At 52.6% G+C, this 19193-nt stretch overlaps 3 protein-coding genes across 4 annotated transcripts in view; 2 read left to right on the top strand and 1 right to left on the bottom strand.

Moving 5' to 3' along the window:
• The window catches only part of LOC120387627 (protein-arginine deiminase type-3-like), a 32173-nt gene extending 21188 nt beyond the window's left edge, over positions 1–10985 (top strand). The window contains exons 10-16 of the mRNA XM_039508559.1: positions 271–378; positions 2748–2899; positions 5523–5667; positions 7249–7342; positions 7430–7509; positions 9624–9749; positions 10552–10985. Of these exons, the coding sequence (XP_039364493.1) occupies positions 271–378; positions 2748–2899; positions 5523–5667; positions 7249–7342; positions 7430–7509; positions 9624–9749; positions 10552–10785 (939 nt within the window). The 3' untranslated portion in view covers positions 10786–10985. The remainder of the gene's footprint in view (positions 1–270; positions 379–2747; positions 2900–5522; positions 5668–7248; positions 7343–7429; positions 7510–9623; positions 9750–10551) is intronic.
• The window catches only part of LOC120387624 (protein-arginine deiminase type-2-like), a 175345-nt gene that overhangs the window by 152758 nt on the left and 3394 nt on the right, over positions 1–19193 (bottom strand). The window contains exon 2 of the mRNA XM_039508549.1: positions 12373–12715. Coding sequence (XP_039364483.1) covers positions 12373–12452 — 80 coding nt within the window. The 5' untranslated portion in view covers positions 12453–12715. The remainder of the gene's footprint in view (positions 1–12372; positions 12716–19193) is intronic.
• Positions 17459–19193, top strand: part of LOC120387626 (protein-arginine deiminase type-3-like) — a 34623-nt gene continuing 32888 nt past the window's right edge. The window contains exon 1 of one of the 2 annotated variants that reach the window (XM_039508558.1): positions 17459–17646. In XM_039508558.1, the coding sequence (XP_039364492.1) occupies positions 17555–17646 (92 nt within the window). In that variant the 5' untranslated portion in view covers positions 17459–17554. The remainder of the gene's footprint in view (positions 17647–19193) is intronic. The other variant, XM_039508557.1, reaches the window with a different exon arrangement.

Here is a 19193-nt window from a genome sequence, read left to right on the forward strand (position 1 = left end):
TTGAAGGAGGAGAGAACAAGGTCTGGCGTGAGTGGGTATGATAGGCCCCTCTGGAGGTGCTGGCACCCTCAGCTACGTGTGCAGGCTCGCACTGTAGCAGCTCTGGAGACTTGCAGTTCAATCCCTAGCGTGTCCACCACCAGGGCAACCATCACCCAAACACCCCCCTCCACGCACGCTTCCACCCCACACATTCCCGCTAGTCAGTGACTGATAGCGCTGCTGCTGCTGCTGCTAAGAGACCTCCTGCCCGCTTTCTCCCCACAACAGGACGAGATGGAGTTTGGCTACGTGGAGGCTCCCCACAAGATGTTCCCCGTGGTCTTCGACTCCCCCCGGGACAGAGGCCTGAGGGATTTTGCCTTTAGAAGGATTCTGGTTTGTAACTATTTTTTGAAATGGCCGAGAACAGACTCTCTCCAGGGTGTTCCTGATCCTGGGGTGAGGTTTGGCTGCTCAGGGTCATCCCGTCTCCTGGAACTCACCGCCCTGGAGAGGGGATGTTGCTCATTTGGGGTCTGCTTGAAGGGTTTCTTCTGGCTTTGGCGAGTTTACTCGTCGGGTGTCTAACATGTGCAGATTAGAAGCTCTAAATGCAGAAGCACCGTTCAGCACACGTTAATTACAGCACACGGCCGATAAGCAACTAGCATCCATTAAAGAGCCACTGCTCTAACCCTCAGAAAAAACCTGGTGCTTGCAATAGATGGGTCAGACAATCAAACACAGGCAGCAGTCTCCTTTTGCTTACCTCCATCGTACAGGGCCACAACCCCCAGGTTAGCCTCTGATGTCCCAGTTTGATGCCAGCGGACGGAATCATTCGTGTTTTACATCTGGCTTCACTCCCTGCAAGGCCTGAACCTACAGACTCGGCAGAAGAGTTTGCCCTGGGCGGCTGGTTCTAAGCAATGCCAACCATCAACCACTATGTCCTGTCCCCCCAAGCCTTTCTGCATAGCCTTCTCGCTGGAAAAGACACCTCTCTCTTACTGCAACAGAGCCATCCTCCAGAAAGGGCTGGAGCCCGGCTGGTCAAGGATTAATCCAAACAGCACTTCACTGAACACAAGACTGAGCCCTGCGCAAAGTTGGAAGCAGAATCACTTTGCTCTTTCCTTTCGCACTTACGTTACACAAAGCAGAGGCCTGGCCACTCTTACCTGAGCGGGCTGTTTGTGTGCGTTTGTCTGCGATGCTCCAGACCCAGGCGCATTTTGCGAGCGGAGACTGTACTAACTTTCTACGTCCTATGATGGGAGGAAGGGGGCTTGTGTCTATGGATCTTTATACCCTCCCATCCAGCACCGCCTGTGCCAGGAACACAGCACCACAACCTCCCACTGAACCTGCCCCACATTCGCTTGGCCTCATATTCTTGGCTGTTGTCTTCGAATGTTCATGGGCGGTTGGTGCTGGGGGCTCCATATTCCTTCCTCGCCTGGGGACGCTGAGGGGGCCACTTGTTTTGATGGCTAAAACAAAAACACTTTTTAAAAAAAAAGGTAGGGGAGGGAATCCCGGGGCGGGGGGGGGGGAAGATCCATTGGAGGGGGATGATTGGATTAAACTAAAAAGGGGGTGGAGTCAAGGGACTATAAAACTGATCTCCAACAGCTGCAAGAGTTAGTTCAGATTGGAGCAGGGGGGAAGCTTGTGATGAATTTTTGTGTGTGTGCATATCAATTATTTGCTGTCCGTCATGAAGATGATAAAGAGTCAGTGGGGCAATGAAAGCGTGAGAGCGACTCTACAGCCTGGTGCTTGGAGCACATCCAGAGGATGAGGGAGATAAAAGTTTAGCTCCCTGTTCTAATGACTCATTTAATTAGTTCTACAGAGGGGAACAGCAAGGGGGGGATGCCAAAGAAAGAAAACTGTCCCTGTGGCTCAGAGCTAGGCTGCTCTCTAGCAAGGTGAGAAACCTATGTTCAAATCCCTTCTCTACGGCAGGCAAAGCAGGGCACTAAACCTACATTTCTCAGGTCCTGGGCTGGGAGCTATAAGGAGACAAGCTGCTCCTCTGTATTTTGTGAATCTTGGCTTCTTGTTAAAATGCCCAAAACTGAATGAAAATTGGAATCAGGTCAAAGGAAACACATCACCCAACCCCCCTCACAATGTTTTGACTTTTCAATTCACCACAAATTCTGAAAAATCTTCGTTTTCAGTTCAACCCGAAACAGCCCTTTTTCCCATTTTCTTTGGAATTGCCAGTGAACTGAAAAATCCATCATCTGCCCAGCTGTACTCATCAACCCTTCTCGGCTAGTCACCAGAGGGAGTCAGAGAGCCATGCTGGACCAGTGGGCCTTAAACTAGCCCAGCCCAGCTATTTCTCCGATTGCTTCTTGTTGCCTTACACCCCTCCCCAGCTGGGAACAAAAGTCCAGAACACCTGGCAATGGATGCCACTTCAGGGAGGTGCCCAAGTGTGAATCTAGATCTAGTGTGATTTGGTTTCACAAAGGAGGTTGCATGCTTACCCTCCAATGATAGGTTTTATTGGGGTGAGGAGCTATTGGTTGAAAGGAAGAGCACCCCCTCCTGGCAGGGTTAGGAGAGGAGGGGATTTCCTTGCCTGGAAGGAAGGCTGGCTCCTCTGCTCTTCCACATGCCCAGCAGGTCAAGCCTTTAGCACATGCTCTGACAGCAGCTCCGCGGGCGCAGGCAGGATTGCAGCTCATCACCGCAATGAACAGCGCATCTAACTGGATGGTGCGTTGTGTTGTTCTCGTCCCCGAAAGGGCCCTGATTTTGGCTACGTGACCCGAGTACCTTCTCACGGACACGTCTCCAACCTCGACTCCTTTGGCAATCTGGATGTCAGCCCTCCAGTGACTGTCCAAGGGAAGACGTACCCGCTGGGAAGGATCCTCATCGGAAGCAGCTTGCCCAGGTGAGGGAGGCGTGTGAATTGGGACTTTTAGGCCTCATACACTGAGGTTTTGGTGTGAGAGAGGATTAAAGGTGCAGCTAGCGGAATAAAGGCACCGGGGAGGAAAGCTCCCGAGTGGGGAGATGGAGGGGAAATTTGCAGATGCAGGTAAGTTAATAGCTCACTACTAATGTCTGCAGTGGTGCAACCTTCCCCTACAACCAACACTGTCAGCTTGCTGCTGAATTGCTGCTCGAGCCTTGAAAACAGCAGAGAGAATTTTCATGTTCCCTCTGCTGTCTGTCACTTCAGCTGCTTCGGGTCTGTTAGCATCTCCTTAACATGGAAGAAGTTTTTTTAAACCACGGGGAGATGCAACATCTGAGCCCCCTTCTGCACAGAGACATTAATGAAATCAGAGGAACTTACACACACCCCAACTGCCTCTAAAAGGTAAAGGCTTTATCATGCAATGGGAGGGGATGGGCAGCACGATCACACCCTGCTGTTTCTAGCTAGGTACCAGGCTTATATGGCTCCTGTATCACAGTATCTGAGCATCTCACAATGCCACCCGGCTATAGCCCCATTTTACAGAAGGAGAATTGAGGCAGGGAGAGTCAAGGTGACTTGCCCAGGGTCACAGGGGATGATTGTGGCAGAGCAGGAAGCTTAAGGCTGGTCAGCCCAGGCTGGCGTCTGAACCACCAGGCCACCCTGCCCCGTTGGCCAGTATTGCCCCTCGTTTCAGTGGAGCACGCTTCAGTGGCCTGCAGTTTGAACACACAACCGTAGGCGCCAGCCATCCCCAGAGTTAATAGACTCGATGACCCTGGAGCGCACATTGATAGAACATGGTAGCAGCAGGGGAGGAGCCTTATCTAATCCAACCGCCCTGAGTTACAGGAATAGGAAGTCTCCTGGAACACGTTTGCTCAGAGACGGGCATCTCCAAGCACCACTTCTAGGTGTTCTGTCCAAGGGAGCAGGTCAGGGCTCACCTCACCACCACCATTGTCACCAGCCTGTGTAGCTAGATAATATACTTACAGTGTGGGCTGGTGGATAGTGAAGCATAAGTGGAGGAAGAAGTGATTCCACCTACTTTCGTTATATGGACAGAGAATAGGATCCCTGCTCGCCGACCTAGGAGACACCTGTTATCCCACCAAGAAAGCATTCTGCTTCGAATCCGCCCTTTGAATGAAGCTGAGCCGAGCGCAGCCCAGCAAGGGCTGCTGGGACACTCTCAGCAAGCTGGCAGCTCTGCAGTACCACTAGATCCCGGTGACACCGTCAGTACCAGGGTCTGGAAGAACAATCCTGCTTCCTGCTGCGGAAGAATTCACCAGCCATGATGCTCGGCTAGAGGAAGGACCAGAGTGGAAGTCTGGTTTTTAATATGCCCGCACTTAGAGTTGGAGCTGACCTCCGTGACTTTAGAATGGCTTAACCCAGGGGTAGGCAACCTATGGCACGCGTGCCGAAGGCGGCACACAAGCTGATTTTCAGTGGCACTTATGCTGCCCAGCTCCTGGCCACTGGTCCGGGGGGGGGGGTGTGCCCTCTGCATTTTAATTTCATTTTAAATGAAGCTTCTTAAATATTTTAAAAACCTTATTTACTTTACATACAACAATAGTTTAGTGACATATTATAGACTTTTAGAAAGAGACCTAAAAACGTTAAAATGTATGACTGGCACGTGAAACCTTAAATTAGAGTGAATAAATGAAGACTCAGCACAGCACTTCTGAAAGGTTGCCGACCCCTGGCTTAACCCAAACCTCCTGATCGGGACACTGCCAAACGATGGAGACATTTGGATCTGAGTTCTGCAGCTTGGGCCCATTTCCCAGTTCGAGCAATGGAAATAGGATTGATCTGCGACCCTTCCTTGCTCTGAGTTGCACTGAGCTGGATAGTGCCATTGATCCGAGTGGGACGGCTAGCATGGATAAGTGCTACTCAGTGGGCTAAGAGTAGGACCTAAATTCCCCATATAATAAAGTCATTCGAACTCCACTGTGCATGTCAGCCTATTAGAGATCAAAGTTAAAATATAGAGTTTACGGGCTTGATTCCCCATTGGCTTGCACCCCATGCAGGATCATTTCCCCCAGCGCATGGGTGCAAGCTGCTACCATTCTGATGTCTACCGCCATTTTGCACTGGTGGGACTGACCCCACAGACAGCAGGGCAAGGGAGAGGCAGGCCTTAAACGGCTCAGAAAAGGTTAAACGCCTGGAGTGAGTGGAGGCTGGTTTGCTCTGCCCCCGAAAGACTGGTGACTGGAACTCAGCAGCTGTTCCGGGCAGCCAGTGTTAGGTGGCTCAGCTAAAACAAGAGGGCTGAGATGTGCTTTGCGTGATAAAGAGCCCTGCTTTACAAAGGAGTCTGTTCACTGAGATAAACACCCCCCACCCCATGAATCTGGCGCGGCGTTTATGTGGGGCATTCAATGGAATAGCATTAAAAGAACAAACTCAGGCATTTGGAGAGGTCAGACAAAGGCTTTGTCTCAGAAGAGCAGAGCATTGGCTATTTTTATCAAAACAAAGCTAGTTACAAGGGAGGATCGGGAGTCGGGACTTCTGGGGCTTATACCAACTCCTATGTTCTCCCCTCCATCTGAGTTCCCAGGTCAGGCGGCAGGAGGATGACAAAGGCCGTCAGGGACTTTCTCTATGCCCAGAAGGTGCAGCCCCCCGTGGAGCTCTACTCTGACTGGCTGAGTGTGGGTCACGTCGACGAATTCCTGAGCTTTGTCCCAGCCCCCGATAGGAAGGTACCACTCACCAGGTGACGTTTCTAACCAGCCCTTCCCTCCCTTCCAGTCAGGCTTGGCGCTTGGAGAGCATTCTTCATCTGCGGCTCTGGAAGCAATTTACAGAGGTTGGGGAACATTCCTCCCATTTGCTTGATGGGGACATCGAGGCAGAGGGGAGGGGAAAGTGATTTGCCCGAGGTCAGACGGTGAGTCTGTGGCAGAGCTGGGAATAGAAAATGCATCTCCTACTTCCCAGTTTGGTGCCCTACCTACTAGACTGTACTGCCTCCTTTTAGAGCGGGAGAAGTCACAGAACATGTGTCTAGAATAGTTGCACTCTTGCAGCAACTTAGATGCACTTTTGGCTGTATTCCTGGTATTGTGGGCTTGCATAACCCTCTCCACACATACTTTGAATTCCTCTAGTGCCTTTCACCTGAGACTCTCAATGCTCTCTGTACACATCAAATAAGCCCCGCAAGCCCTCTGTTAGGATGGGTAAATAGCATTGCCATTTTACAGGTTAGGGAAACTGAGGCAGAGGAAGTGACTTGGCTGAGATGACACACTGACTTACCTCAAAGGCCAGCATCATGTAATAATAATATCTATTTTTAACAGAAAGTCTCTTTGCCTCTGTTACCTGATTCTCTTTGGGACCTTGTACAGCTCCAAGCACATGGCTGCATCCTGGTTCTGCGATCGCCCTACTCAGCAGAACCAGGCTCATTACACGTCTGGTTCCAAATGCGGATTTTCAGCCGCAATTGCCTTTCATTTTTCTCATGCTTCCATGGGGAAAAAAAGCTTCCAATTTCCTGAAATTCCACCATCTCTAATCATTTTTGTGGGGGTGTGTGTGTGTGTGTGGAAGAAATCACATGAAATGAAGAGGAATGTTTTAGGAAGTTTGGGTCAGATGCACATGATTTTAATTGTATTTCAGTCATTTGAGCACTGGCCAGTTAAGCCCAGGGTTGTGAGTTCAGTCCTTGAGGGGGCCATTTAGGGATCTGGGGCAAAAATCTGTTTGGGGATTGGTCCTGCTTTGAGCAGGGGGTTGGACTAGATACCTCCTGAGGTCCCTTCCAGCCCTGATATTCTATGATTCTAGTAGTGCTGGAACCCCCCTGTAACTGGGGGCCAGCTGTACCAGCTCAAAGTGACAGATAGCCCGGCCCCAAATCATTAGCGATCTAGATAAGGCAGGTGGGGTGGAACAGGCGGAGCAGAGGCTAGAACCCAGGTCTGCTGATTCCCAGGCCCTTGCCTGGATGTATGAGACCAGGCAGCCTCCTGTGAGGGCCCTTCTTGGCCCCAATTTCCCCACTGCTGCTTCCATTGGTTCCGCTCCTGCAGAGATAGCAACAGGGGACACTCTAGTGTAGACAGGATTCCAGCAGCCACTGGTGTTCTCCCCATGCTCAGAGCAGGTCTGAGTGAAGGAACGCATCAAGAGCCGGCGAACACCAGTGCCTCGGCTGCATGAGCTCTCCCACCATTGTGTCACCAGTGAGGCTGAACCAGGGAGATGGGAGATCTCGGAGGGTGAAGTCTAATGGCGACAAGGCCAGACACTGACTGACTCTCTCCGTTAAGGGTTTCCGGCTGCTCTTGGCCAGCACTGATGCCTGCTACAAGCTGTTCAAGGAGAAACAAAGAGAGGGGCACGGCAACGCGGCCCAGTTTGCCGGTGAGTGGCTCAGTCAGGACACCTTTGGCACTCACAGAGGCCGGCCGGCCGGTGGGTCTCACTTGCTGTATTCCTTTCCTCTCCCAGGGCTAGAGAACGTGCAGACCATAACAATAGATGAGATGCTGGCTGATAAGACCCTGAGGAGTGACAGTGAATACGTGCAGGTAGGCGTGGGGAAGAGGGAAGGCCTGAAAAGACCCCAGCAATACCAAATGCAGCACCTTAGAAGTCCTATGGCTCCCCCCTTATTGAAGGAGCATGCATCCTCCTGCAGCCTGAGCAGATCAGCTCATGGGCTTTGTCCCAGAGTCACCTTGGATGTGATGCATGAAGAGGCTGAGGTGTGACTGGGGGGCGGGAGGGGTGAAGTTCATGAATTCCACCAGGTGCAGAGGGTCAGCTACTCATACTGAGTAATGCTCTTCATCATCATCACGGCACACCCCAAAAGGAGGTAGTCCCCTTGCAGATCAAGACCACGCTGGTTGATCTCTAGCTAAATCCTTAAGATGTTCTAGTTGGATGGTCAGATTATGTCCATCTTCTCAAATTAACCTCAAAATTCCCCACCTCCTCAGTGACCCGTGGTGCCTAGGGTAGCCCAGACTGAAAATGCCAACGTTGGGGCAGGCTGCTCCCAAAACTGGTGGTTAACACTGTAATTAGACTCACCAACCAGTCACAAACTGTGCTCCTGATCCCCCACACTGCTTATCAAGAAGCCAACCAAAAAGAAATCACACGGCCCCCTTTCTTGCATTTCAGTCTCAGGCTCCCAATCAGCGAATAGGTCCGGTAAAGTGAGAAGTTATTAAAACTCTACTCACTATACAAAATGTTCTTCTGATCCCCAAAGGGCCAGCCACATTCCCAGATCAATACTAGTCTGGATCTTATCCAAAATACCACGCTGCCAGCCAATCCTTTTGTATCTAAAACGAAACGTTTATTATAAAAGAAAGGAAAAGAGAAGAGAATTGTTAAATGGTCAAAGCAATCAGATCCATAATATGACTTCAGAGTCCGTATGTCAGGTTTGTAGCAGCACTGGTGAGTTAGCTGGCTTGTAAAGTCCCTCTGGAACACACCCAAAGCTTGGATGGGTGTATCTGTCCTTTGTTCAAAGCTTCAGATTGTAGAGAAGTTACTCCAGAGGTGAGAAGCAGTGAAGACAAAATGGAGAAGATGCAGCTGCCTTTTTATATCCTTTGCCATGTGGCTTGAAAATCCTTTGTCCCAAACACAAACTCACAGCACATGGGCATGGAAAAGCTCTTGGTGTCCTTGTCCACAGGCGTGTCCTTGTCCCTACATGTCCTGCTGACTCATAGGTGTAGCCCCCGGCTTCTCTCAATGGGCTCCTTGTAAAGCCGATTATCCTCGATGGGCCATCCAACAGGGTAGATAGTGCTGATGCCAATCTGTCTGGGGGTGTCACCCCGCAGCACAGCACAAGTTTGAGATACAGCTATATATCACACATATTCATAACTCACGATCCAAAGATGATACATACCAATCAACAAGATGATCATACTTAGCAAACCATAACTTTTCCACTGATACCTTACATGGCATATCTTGTAAGATCATGGCAATTTTGTAATATGGGTATCAATGATATTATAAATGGCCATATAGCATCACACCCTCTACCTAAAGACCACATATGCGACACATTTGAGGGCGGGCATCTTTTACAGCAAAGCAAGGGGAGATTTCTAGTGGATAGCAAATTACAACCTTCTTTGCTATAACAGCGTCTCCAGACTAGGTGCTGTGTAGAAAGGAGAGCAGAAAGATCAGCTGCAATGGAGCAGTGGTTTAAAGCATCTAATGGTACAAAAGCAGCGGAGAACATGGTATCTGGTGTCAGGGGGCCATGCACAACAACATGCGGGTGGGGCCCCGGTGCGGACAGGGGAGAATGAGAGGCTCCAGGCGTCCTGATCCAAAACTCATTGATCTGAACGGGAATCTTTCCATTGAACACAATGGGCTTTCAAGCAGGTTCCTCATGGAGTTGCTATGTTGTGTCCAGTTGCTTCAAGCTGATAACAGGGATGGACAGTACAGTGATTCCTGACAACATCTAGAAGGGGTAGAACATTTGCTCTGGGACATTAACGTATCCCAATAAAACTCCGCATACAGACACCGGGGTTACCTGTGAGTTTGTCGCTGCAAATCATGAGCAGCAGAAATACAGCGCTTTCGCTCCACTCTTCCCAACTGGCCCGTAGTCACCTCCCTTCTCTCCAATCCTCTCTTTCCCCAGAGCTGCATTGACTGGAATCGACATACCCTTAAGGAGGAGCTGGGACTGACTGAGCAAGACATCATTGATATCCCTCAGCTGTTCGTGCTGAACGGTTCTCGAGCGGACGCTTTCTTCCCAGACATGGTGAGGGGACCGTCCTGCTCGTGCAGTTGCTTCTCATTTCTGCTCCATCTTCTGCACTGCCCGTCAGACTCCTATTCCCCACTTTGCTTTGCCCTGCCAAGCACTCAGTCCTTATCTTCCATAATTTCCCTCGCTTTCTCCTTTCCTCTGGTGACCTCCTGGATCTCATTCAGCGCCCATGTTGTCAGAGAATGGGTCTCAGACAGGAAGCGAGACCTCCCTGCTAAATGCAGGAAGGTTGAAAGGAGAGCTGAGCAAATGACAGATTTTTCGGTTATGTGGTGATTTAGAAAAGTCAGGGGGAAAACCGTTTTGGGTCGGACCAAAAAGAAAATTATTGTTGTTTCAGCACAGTGTAAAAAACAATGGTTGAGGGGTTGAAGCAAAGGTTTTGTTCCACTTGAAATGTTTCATTTTGATTTGGATCAATTTTTAATTTTTGAAAAACAACTCAAAAATAAAATGAACGGAAATTTCAAAACAAAGAGTTGTTTCAAAATGAAAAATGGAAAAATTTCCATGAGGAAAATAGCAAAATGAAAAGTTTTGATTTTGGGGGGATTCAAGTTTTTTTTTTTTTTAAATGAACAATTCTGTGAAATCAACACAAATTCATAAAACATTTCAGTGTCACTGAATCTGCATTTTTTAGTTTAAAAAAAAGGTTTTGGTTGAATAATTGAGCCCAGCTCTAGCTAAGAGGATAGGACACAAGGGGTGGTTACATGTAAAACACTGAAGAGATGCCCTCATGGGACCATGTCTGGCTGTTGTCCATCTGTCCCTTTTCTCCTGGCTGCAGGTGAACATGATCGTCTTGGGGAAACACCTGGGCATCCCAAAGCCGTTTGGGCCAATCGTCGATGGGCGGTGCTGCCTGGAAGAGAACGTTCGCTCCCTGCTGGAGCCGCTGGGCCTGGTCTGCATCTTCATCAATGACTTTTTCTCCTACCACACTCTACTAGGGGAGATCCATTGCGGCACCAACGTCCTCAGGAAACCCTTCTCCTTCAAGTGGTGGAACATGATCCTCTGAGCAGAGGGGGTGAAACCCCAACCCGCTGCTCAGCACTTTTGCCAGACAAGGGAACATGGGACCAAGCTGATGCTAACGAACTCTGGATAAGGGCTCCTGGAATCTGGCAATCTAAGAAGTTTTGTAAATAAGGCGAACACCATCGAAGGAAGCCCTAGCCCCTAAGCTAGAAGCTCTTTCTAGCATGCCAATCCTTCATTGCTCTAGCACACCTGTTCCTGCCACTGCAATTAAAGCTCAGGTGCTCTTTGGAGGTGCACGTTAATCATAGCTACGCATACAAAGTGGTGCAGAATGCACAGCTGCATGGCCCAATGATTACTTTGCATTTTAATATCCACCACAAACTCAGCACCTACAGCGGATCTTGCTTCAGAGCTTGGCGTTTTAGCCATAAGCCTGGCCTCCCCTCCCCCCCACAAAGCCTACCTCTGTATCAGTTTCAAAACCTACTGACGTTCCAGTATTATGGTCTCCGATTGGGGAGGCCAAACTAGGGAGCCAGGTCTCTTATTCCCAGCGCTACAAGTGGCCTGCTGTTTGATCATGGGCAAGTCACTTCCTCTTTGTGTGTCCATCTGTAAAATACTTCCCCTCCTTCATATGGTGCTTTGAGATCCAGGGCTGAGAAGCACCAATGGTCATGCAACGTATTAGTTTTAAACTGTATATCCTGAGATCCAAGGAGAAAACATCTTTCCCCCTAACTTCCCTGGCAGGGCAGTGATTTTTAACTGTCATAAAATCTCATTAAGGGTTTGCACTGCTTCTGGCTTGGTGTTGCAGAAGGCCTGCTTAGGGCAGCACAGTACATGACCGCACAGTCAGAATGTGGGCATTGCAACTAGCTTCCAGGGCTTTCTCCAAATGTCTCCTATTTCCCATGTATTCTTCCATGTTGGATTCTGGATGTTGTAAATTGTTGGTAAGAGCTAATTTATTAATTACTAACTTGTCTTGAGTGTATTTGCCCCTTACTGGCACACAGGGTGGATTATCAACAGGATTTGAACTCATGACCTTCAACTGCAAAGCAGAAATCGCTGCCACTTGAACCACAGCACGAGCTCTAGCAGCTAATAGCAGCAGTGTGACTCTTTGGGGGTTCACCCACACCAGTAAGGGGTTGCGTCACCAGCCTCCCTGAAACCCTGAGTGCCTCTGTTCTGTGCTACTTTGGGTCAAAGCCCTGACCTCAGCCACACTATAACCTCACCATGGCTTCTCCCAGCCTGGGTACTCCTGGCAGAGTGACCCCAACAAACCTTCCAGTCCCAAGTCTCCCCCAAACCACCCCCCGTACTGAGTCCAGTCCTTTGCCTGGACCCGCACAACAGTTCTCAAGTTCGCTGTCTCCAAAGAGACAGAGCCCACCCCAACCTGTTAGTTTGGCTGAGGACTCACACTAAGACACAGCTCTAAGCGGGTTTTGTAACAAAACACAAGTAAGTTTATGAACGAAGAACACAGGCGTAAGCGATTACGAGCGTGAGTGAAGGAGATAGGGACGGTTACAAACAAAACACGCTTCCTGGCGAGTAAAACGTAGCAAGTTACAGTCATGGCCAACGCAGTTTCCTTACCTACCTCAAGTTCTCAGCATCCCTGGTCCTCCAGACTAGGGGTCCCAACTCTGATCGGCTCGAAGGGTGTCGCACCCGTTGCATCTCCCTCAGTCACGGGTGACAAAGTGGCTTTTGCCTCCGCCTAGATCTTCCCAAAGTTCAGTTGTTGCTTTGCATTTTAATAGTCACCAGTAGTAGTTTTCCTCCACCACAAGCCTCAGTTGTTCCTGGGGGTGCCATGGAGGGGTGCTCCATGGTCATCTTCCCCCACTTGCTCGCCTGATGGTTTGGTTTACCTTGCATGCAAACGTGCTTTTTCGTTGTCTCAGGTTCCTCTGGCTTCGTTTACACTGGAGACACAGGACCTGTGAAACAACATTCCTTAGAATCATAGAATATCAGGGTTGGAAGGGACCTCAGGAGGTATCTAGTCCAACCCCCTGCTCAAAGCAGGGCCAATTCCCAACGAAATCATCCTTGGGCTACGGCACACTGGGCTTAGGCCCTGTCTGCCAAACACATCTGAGGAGCGGATTTCCAGCCCACCTCTCTAATTCGCTATGCACCGCCCAGACACACATGAATGGCCAGCGCGTTCCCAGTGTGCCTACGACACATCATCCGAGACCTTCTAGCTTCAGATGATGACAACAGCGAGATGGGCAATGAGTGTGCCAGGCCTGAGGAGAGTTATGGGGTGCTGGGCCCAGTGGGGCTCCCTGGGCCAGTTATCCTCTAGGTTGCTGCTCCGCTAGAGAGGGGCATGACGCCCCTAGCCAGCGTGCCACACAGCTCGCTGCAGGAGAGCTGCACTCCGGTTCAGACGGTGCTCAAGGGAGGAAGTGAAAAGAGACCTCCCAGGACTGGCTGCTGGGGGACAACGCTCATTTAACAGCAAGCTCCAGCAGGGTGTTATAGCCTCCCTCCCACTCAATGGGCCCCAAATCACTGGATGCAAAGTGGGCTTCAAGCCATTTCTCTGCCTTTATTAAATCATCTCCATTCCCAGGCAGCCTCAGGAGCGAGAACTCTTGCTCCCCAGCAGAGACTGGTCTGCCCTTAGTGGGGTGACCAGACAGCAAGTGTGAAAAATGAGGACAGGGGGTGGGGGGTAATAGGAGCCTATATAAGAAAAAGACCCCAAAATCGGGACTGTCCCTATAAAATCGGGACATCTGGTCACCCTATCCCTTAGCAACATCATGCAGGGGGCGGAATTGCAACCCTGATTGTTGTACAAGTCAATCGCTTTCATGCCATTTCCCCAGGAGAACGAGGTGCTGCTGATTTAATGGTCCTGGACGCAATCCTCACAATGAAGATGCTGTTCAGTATGATTTGTGCAGGGCCTTTCAGTACCCTTGGAATTTCGGTATCAAGTTTTCCAATGAAGAAATGCCTACCGTTTCCAGCACGCTCTTTCGGGAGCGACACCCCGATTAGTCTTGCCACTTTAGCTATCCAGTGAAGTTACTTTAGATTAGCAGTGCCCCCAGCCCTGGAGCGCTGGGCACCACGGCCCCCGGCCCTGGAGCGCTGGGCACCACGGCCCCCGGCCCGCAGCCCTGGAGCTCTGGGCACCACGGCCCCCGGCCCGCAGCCCTGGAGCTCTGGGCACCACGGCCCCCGGCCCTGGAGCGCTGGGCACCACGGCCCCTGGCCCGCAGCCCCGGAGCTCTGGGCACCACGGCCCCAGCCCGGGCGCTGGGCACTGCAGCCCCCGGCCCGCAGCCCCTGAGCGCTGGGCACCGCGGCCCCCGGCCCCCAGCCCTGGAGCGCTGGGCACCACGGCCCCCGGCCCGCCGCCCTGGAGCGCTGGGCACCACGGCCCCCGGCCCGCAGCCCTGGAGCGCTGGGCACCGCGGCCCACGGCCCGCAGCCCTGGAGCTCTGGGCACCGCGGCCCCTGGCCCGCAGCCCCGGAGCGCTGGGCACCGCGGCCCACGGCCCCCAGCCCCGGAGCGCTGGGCACCGCGGCCCCCGGCCCCGGAGCTCTGGGCACCGCGGCCCACGGCCCCCAGCCCCGGAGCGCTGGGCACCGCGGCCCCCGGCCCCCAGCCCCGCAGTGCTGGGCGCCGGGGCGCCAGGCCCGCAGCCCAGGAGCGCTGGGCACCGCGGCCCCCGGCCCGCAGCCCTGGAGCGCTGGGCACCGCGGCCCCTGGCCCGCAGTCCTGGAGCGCTGGGCACCACGGCCCCGGCCCGCAGCCCTGGAGCGCTGGGCACCGTGGCCCCCGGCCCACAGCCCTGGAGCGCTGGGCACCGCGGCCCCCAGCTGCCCTGAGACCCGGCCTGCCGGCCCGCCGTAGCCCTGCCCCCAGCCCCCTTTGGGGACGAGGAGCAGCCTGGGCTGGAGCTATGTGGGAAGAGCGGGAAGCAGGAGGGGGCCTCGGGGCAGAGCGTGGGCAGGGCCATGCCTGGCTGTTCGGTGACGCTCAGCTTCCCCCGGCCTGCGATACCCACCGCCCATGGCGCAGTTCCATGTCACTGGTCCCTGTTGCAGTGTGAGGGGGGCGTAGATAATTCAGCCAAGACTGAAGGACGCTTGACAAACTGGCTGAGCTTGAGCGTGGTGGGCCAGAGCTGAGCCTGAGAGCTCACTACAGGCAGTTTTCAAAGCACTTAAGTCCTATTTTCAAAAGTGACTTACGGATACGGACCCAGATCCCCAGAGATATTCAGGCACTAGCCCAGAGGTGGGCAGACTACGGCCTGCGGGACCCACCTGCCCGGCCCCTGAGCTCCTGGCCCAGGAGGCTCGCCCCTGGTCCCTCCCGCGCTGTTCCCGCTCCCCCGCAGCCTCAGCTCGCTCGCTCTACCGCCGGTGCAGTGCTCTGGGCTGCGAGCTCCAGCCACCGGTGCTCCAGGCAGCGTGATAAGGGGGCAGAGAGCAGGAGGTTGGATAGAGGGCGGGAGAGTTCGGGGTGATGGTCGGGGGCAGGGGTGTGGATAGGGGTCGGGGCGGTCAGAGGGCAGGGAATCCGGGTTGGATAGAGGGCAGGGTAGTTCGGGGTGATGGTCAGGGGGCTGGGGTGTGGATTGGGGGCGGGGCCGTCAGAGGGCAGGGAATGGGGTTGGATAGAGGGCAGGGAGTTCGGGGTGATGGTCAGGGGTGGGGTGTGGATAGGGTCAGGGCGGTCAGAGGGCAGGGAATGGGGTTGGATAGAGGGCAGGGAGTTCGGGTGATGGTCAGGGGCGGGGGGGTGGATTGGGGTCGGGGCGGTCAGAGGGCAGGGAATGGGGGTTGGATAGAGGGCAGGGGAGTTCGGGGTGATGGTCAGGGGCAGGGGTGTGGATAGGGGGCAGTCAGAGGGCAGGGAATGGGGGTTGGATAGAGGGCAGGGGAGTTCGGGGTGATGGTCGGGGGCGGGGGTGTGGATAGGGGTCGGGGCGGTCAGAGGGCAGGGAATGGGGGTTGGATAGAGGCATGGGAGTTCGGGGTGATGGTCAGGGGTGGGGGTGTGGATAGGGTCAGGGCGGTCAGAGGGCAGGGAATGGGGTTGGATAGAGGGCAGGGAGTTCGGGGTGATGGTCAGGGGCGGGGTGTGGATAGGGGTCGGTCAGAGGAAGGGAATGGGGGTTGAATCGGGGCAGGAGTCTGGGGGGGCAGTCAGGAAGGGGGGGTTGGATGGGGTGTAGGGGGGCAGTCAGGGGCAGGGGTTCCGGGGGCAGTCAGGGGACAGGGAGCTGGTGGTGGTGGTGGATGGGGTAGGGGTCCCGGGGGGCCATCAGGGAACAGCGGGGGTTGGATGGGACAGGAGTCCCATAGGTGGGCTGTCAGGGGGGTGAGAAGTGTGGGGGGGATGCCCCCCTCTCCTAACTGGCCCTCCAATTTCCAAAACCCAATCCTGCCCTCAGGCCAAAAAGTTTGCCTCCCTGCACTAGCCCAGGTCCCATTAACCCACAATGAGACTTAGGCCCTATTTTCAAAATTGTCTTGGGCACTCAGGAGCCTAAAACACTTTGGTGCCTTTGAAAACTTCACCCTAAATGCAGTCGCTACAGAATGCTGTGCCAGGCCCTTCTGTTTTGAGCAGTGTGCTAAACTCTCATGATGCTACTGCTTTAACCTTGAAAGCATCGTTAAGGCCAGCCCGTGAGCTGCTAGCCATAATTAATCACTGCTGGGGTTTGTTTGTGAGGCAATGGCTTGGGACAAGGTCTTTTCCCAACAATAAAAGTGTAAACCAAAGACTTTGGAATCTGAGGTTCTCTTTTAGTTCGGTACAAATTCAGCCCTATGCTTTGCTCCCCCAAACACCAGTGCCCCATAGGTAAGACATTATTGTAGCGCGCACACACACACACACAAAACTTGGTGCTTTACAAATGCAGGGAGATATGTTCCCTATCCTGAAGAATTTACAATTTTAATTAAGACAAGGCAAGAAAAACCAAGCCACGCTGGCCTTAATCTGAAAGCTCAGGTGCCTGAGCGATGAGGAACAGTGGGCAGCCTAATGGATTGAGCATAGGCCCTGCACTCTCGAAATCAAGTGGCTCAGACTGGGCACCCAAAATTAGTGAAAATGTAGGCCCAAGCCTCTCTGTGCCTCAGTTTCTCCATCTGTAAAATAGGGACAACTACCTCCCAGGAGTATTGGGGCTTAGTAGAAGATGTAAAGCACTAGATGACCGCTGAGAGTTATTGTTGTTACAGCTTTATAGGAAAGATCATAGACACGTGCCCCCTCCAGTGCGCTCCATGCCCCCTCCAGTGCGCTCCATGGTGGTGAGCGATCAAGTTTGTTTCAGGGTCATGCTAAATATTTTAAGACGCTGGCTCTTCTTACATCTGCAGTTTCTGCTTCCTTGGTGTGCAGGTATGTAAAAGAACCCTACAGTACACGGACACGCAGGCACCAGAGAGGATGCTGATCTGCTCCCAGGCCTGGAGATCAGCAGTACCTTAGATAATTTGTGTTTCCCCAAGATAACCTGTCTCTCTTTCCTCCCATTCTTTCACCTCCTGCTGACCTCTAAACAGCTGATCACAGCAAGCAGAGTTCTGCTTTCACAGTCTGCCCCTCCAATCACCAAGCAGAGATCCTGGAGGTGGGATTACATCTATCTCCAGCTAATCACAGCCCATAGTGGAGAGAGGAGGGGTGGGACACTTGGCCCATGCCTTTTAATCTGATCATGCTGGCTCATCCACTGTAAACAGAGCAGCACAAGAAAGCTTGCAGCTGAGAGAAGGGTACAAACATGTCCCAGCAAAGAACCATACGGCTGTCCTTGCAGCAGCAAACTAGCACTGTCTATGTGCTGGGCACAGAAATCTCCATTGACATACATGGGTAAGAAATGTGAGCTTTAATAGCTGGCGGTTCTCTGATCATTTTGATCATGTGGATCTTTACTGGTGTCTGCTTTAAATGGATACTGTTCCCTGGGCTGGGGAAGGTAGGGGGGAAAGTGATGCTAAAAGTAACTCGGAATGAACTCAGCTAGAAATATGTTGTTGTAAACTGAAAAGGATACACTGGGTGCCACCAGCCACATAGCCTGGGAACTATAAAACAGATAAGGGAAGTGGCAGTTTCTACTGGGCTCCAGATGCATGTTTGTCCTCCCTGGTGCAAAGTGGCCCGGCGCCCCTGAAGGCAGCAGAGCCATGCTGATCTAGCCCAGCTGGGGCTCTGTTTGATATGCTCTGCACACGCAGTGTTTGTGCAGGCATTATTGTTAGGGATGAACGGCTTGGCTGCAGCACTCTGACATTCTTTTCGATGCCCAGCTCTCCGCTGGCAGTGCTTGGCTTTTCATACCCATCGTGGCAGTGGCGCAGAGGCCGAGATCGAGGGAGGGGAGATTTTGCTCCAGCTTTCTGGGATGTAATGAGGCTTCCTCACCCCAGCACCCTACCTTGTCTGGAGGGAGGAAGTTCACGGGGTTAATTTACTGACATTAAGGGAAGAGGAGAAAGTTCAGAGGCAGCCTGGTTAAGTGACTTGCTCAGAGCTGTGGAGCAGCAGGGCCGCCCGGAGGAATCAGGGGGCCGGGGGCAAAGCAATTTCGGGGGCCCCTTCCATAAAAAAAAAGTTGCAATATTATAGAATACTGTATTCTCATGGGCGCCCCCATGGAGCCTGGGGCAAATTGCCCCACTTCCACACCCCCCCCCCCCCCGGGGCAGCCCTGTGAAGCAGACCAGTGGCAAAGTCAGGCATTAGAATGGAAACTCTGCAGCTCAGATAGGGGAAGCAGCTTCTTCCAGGGAACTCTTTACCATCACCTTAGATTGTGCGTGTAAGATCTTTAGGGTAGGGGCTCTCTCTTCTTATGTGTATGTACAGCCCCTAGCACAGTGGGGGCCCCGATCCCAGACTGGGGCCTCTGCATGCTACTGTAATACAAATACTTAATAAATGACCCGAATCCGCAGCGCCATCTTTTATGATTTGTATTATGGGGTCGGGAAGGAAGGGGGAATTATTCCTGGTCTGATACCCAGGGCTGTAGGAAATCAGGTAAAGCTGCAGTGAATACATTGGAATTGAAGGTGGGGTGAGATCAGAGCGCAGAGCTCCAGGATTGCCTCCCGATAGACAGACCCACCTGTCTTTATCTGTTATCCCGTAATGTCCCTCCCTCTTCTTCCCTGGAAGTCTGAACATTTGTAGTTGCAACTGCAGCTGAACGCCAGGCTTCCCTGTGCAAGGCCCGTCTGCAGTTGTGTTTCTCTCCCAGGGGGAAACAGAAAAGGTTATGGTGTATCACACTTATCTTCAGGTGGGACTCTTCATTATCAGGGAGCAGGTGACCTGAGTTATCCCAGACCTCACCCAGAGGGGAATAAAAAGCCTCTGGAAGCTATTATTCAACACCAGCTGCCTGGCAGGAA

The sequence above is a fragment of the Mauremys reevesii genome, linkage group 21, assembly GCF_016161935.1.
Source record: "Mauremys reevesii isolate NIE-2019 linkage group 21, ASM1616193v1, whole genome shotgun sequence".
In the NCBI taxonomy this organism is placed as follows: Eukaryota; Metazoa; Chordata; order Testudines; family Geoemydidae; genus Mauremys; species Mauremys reevesii.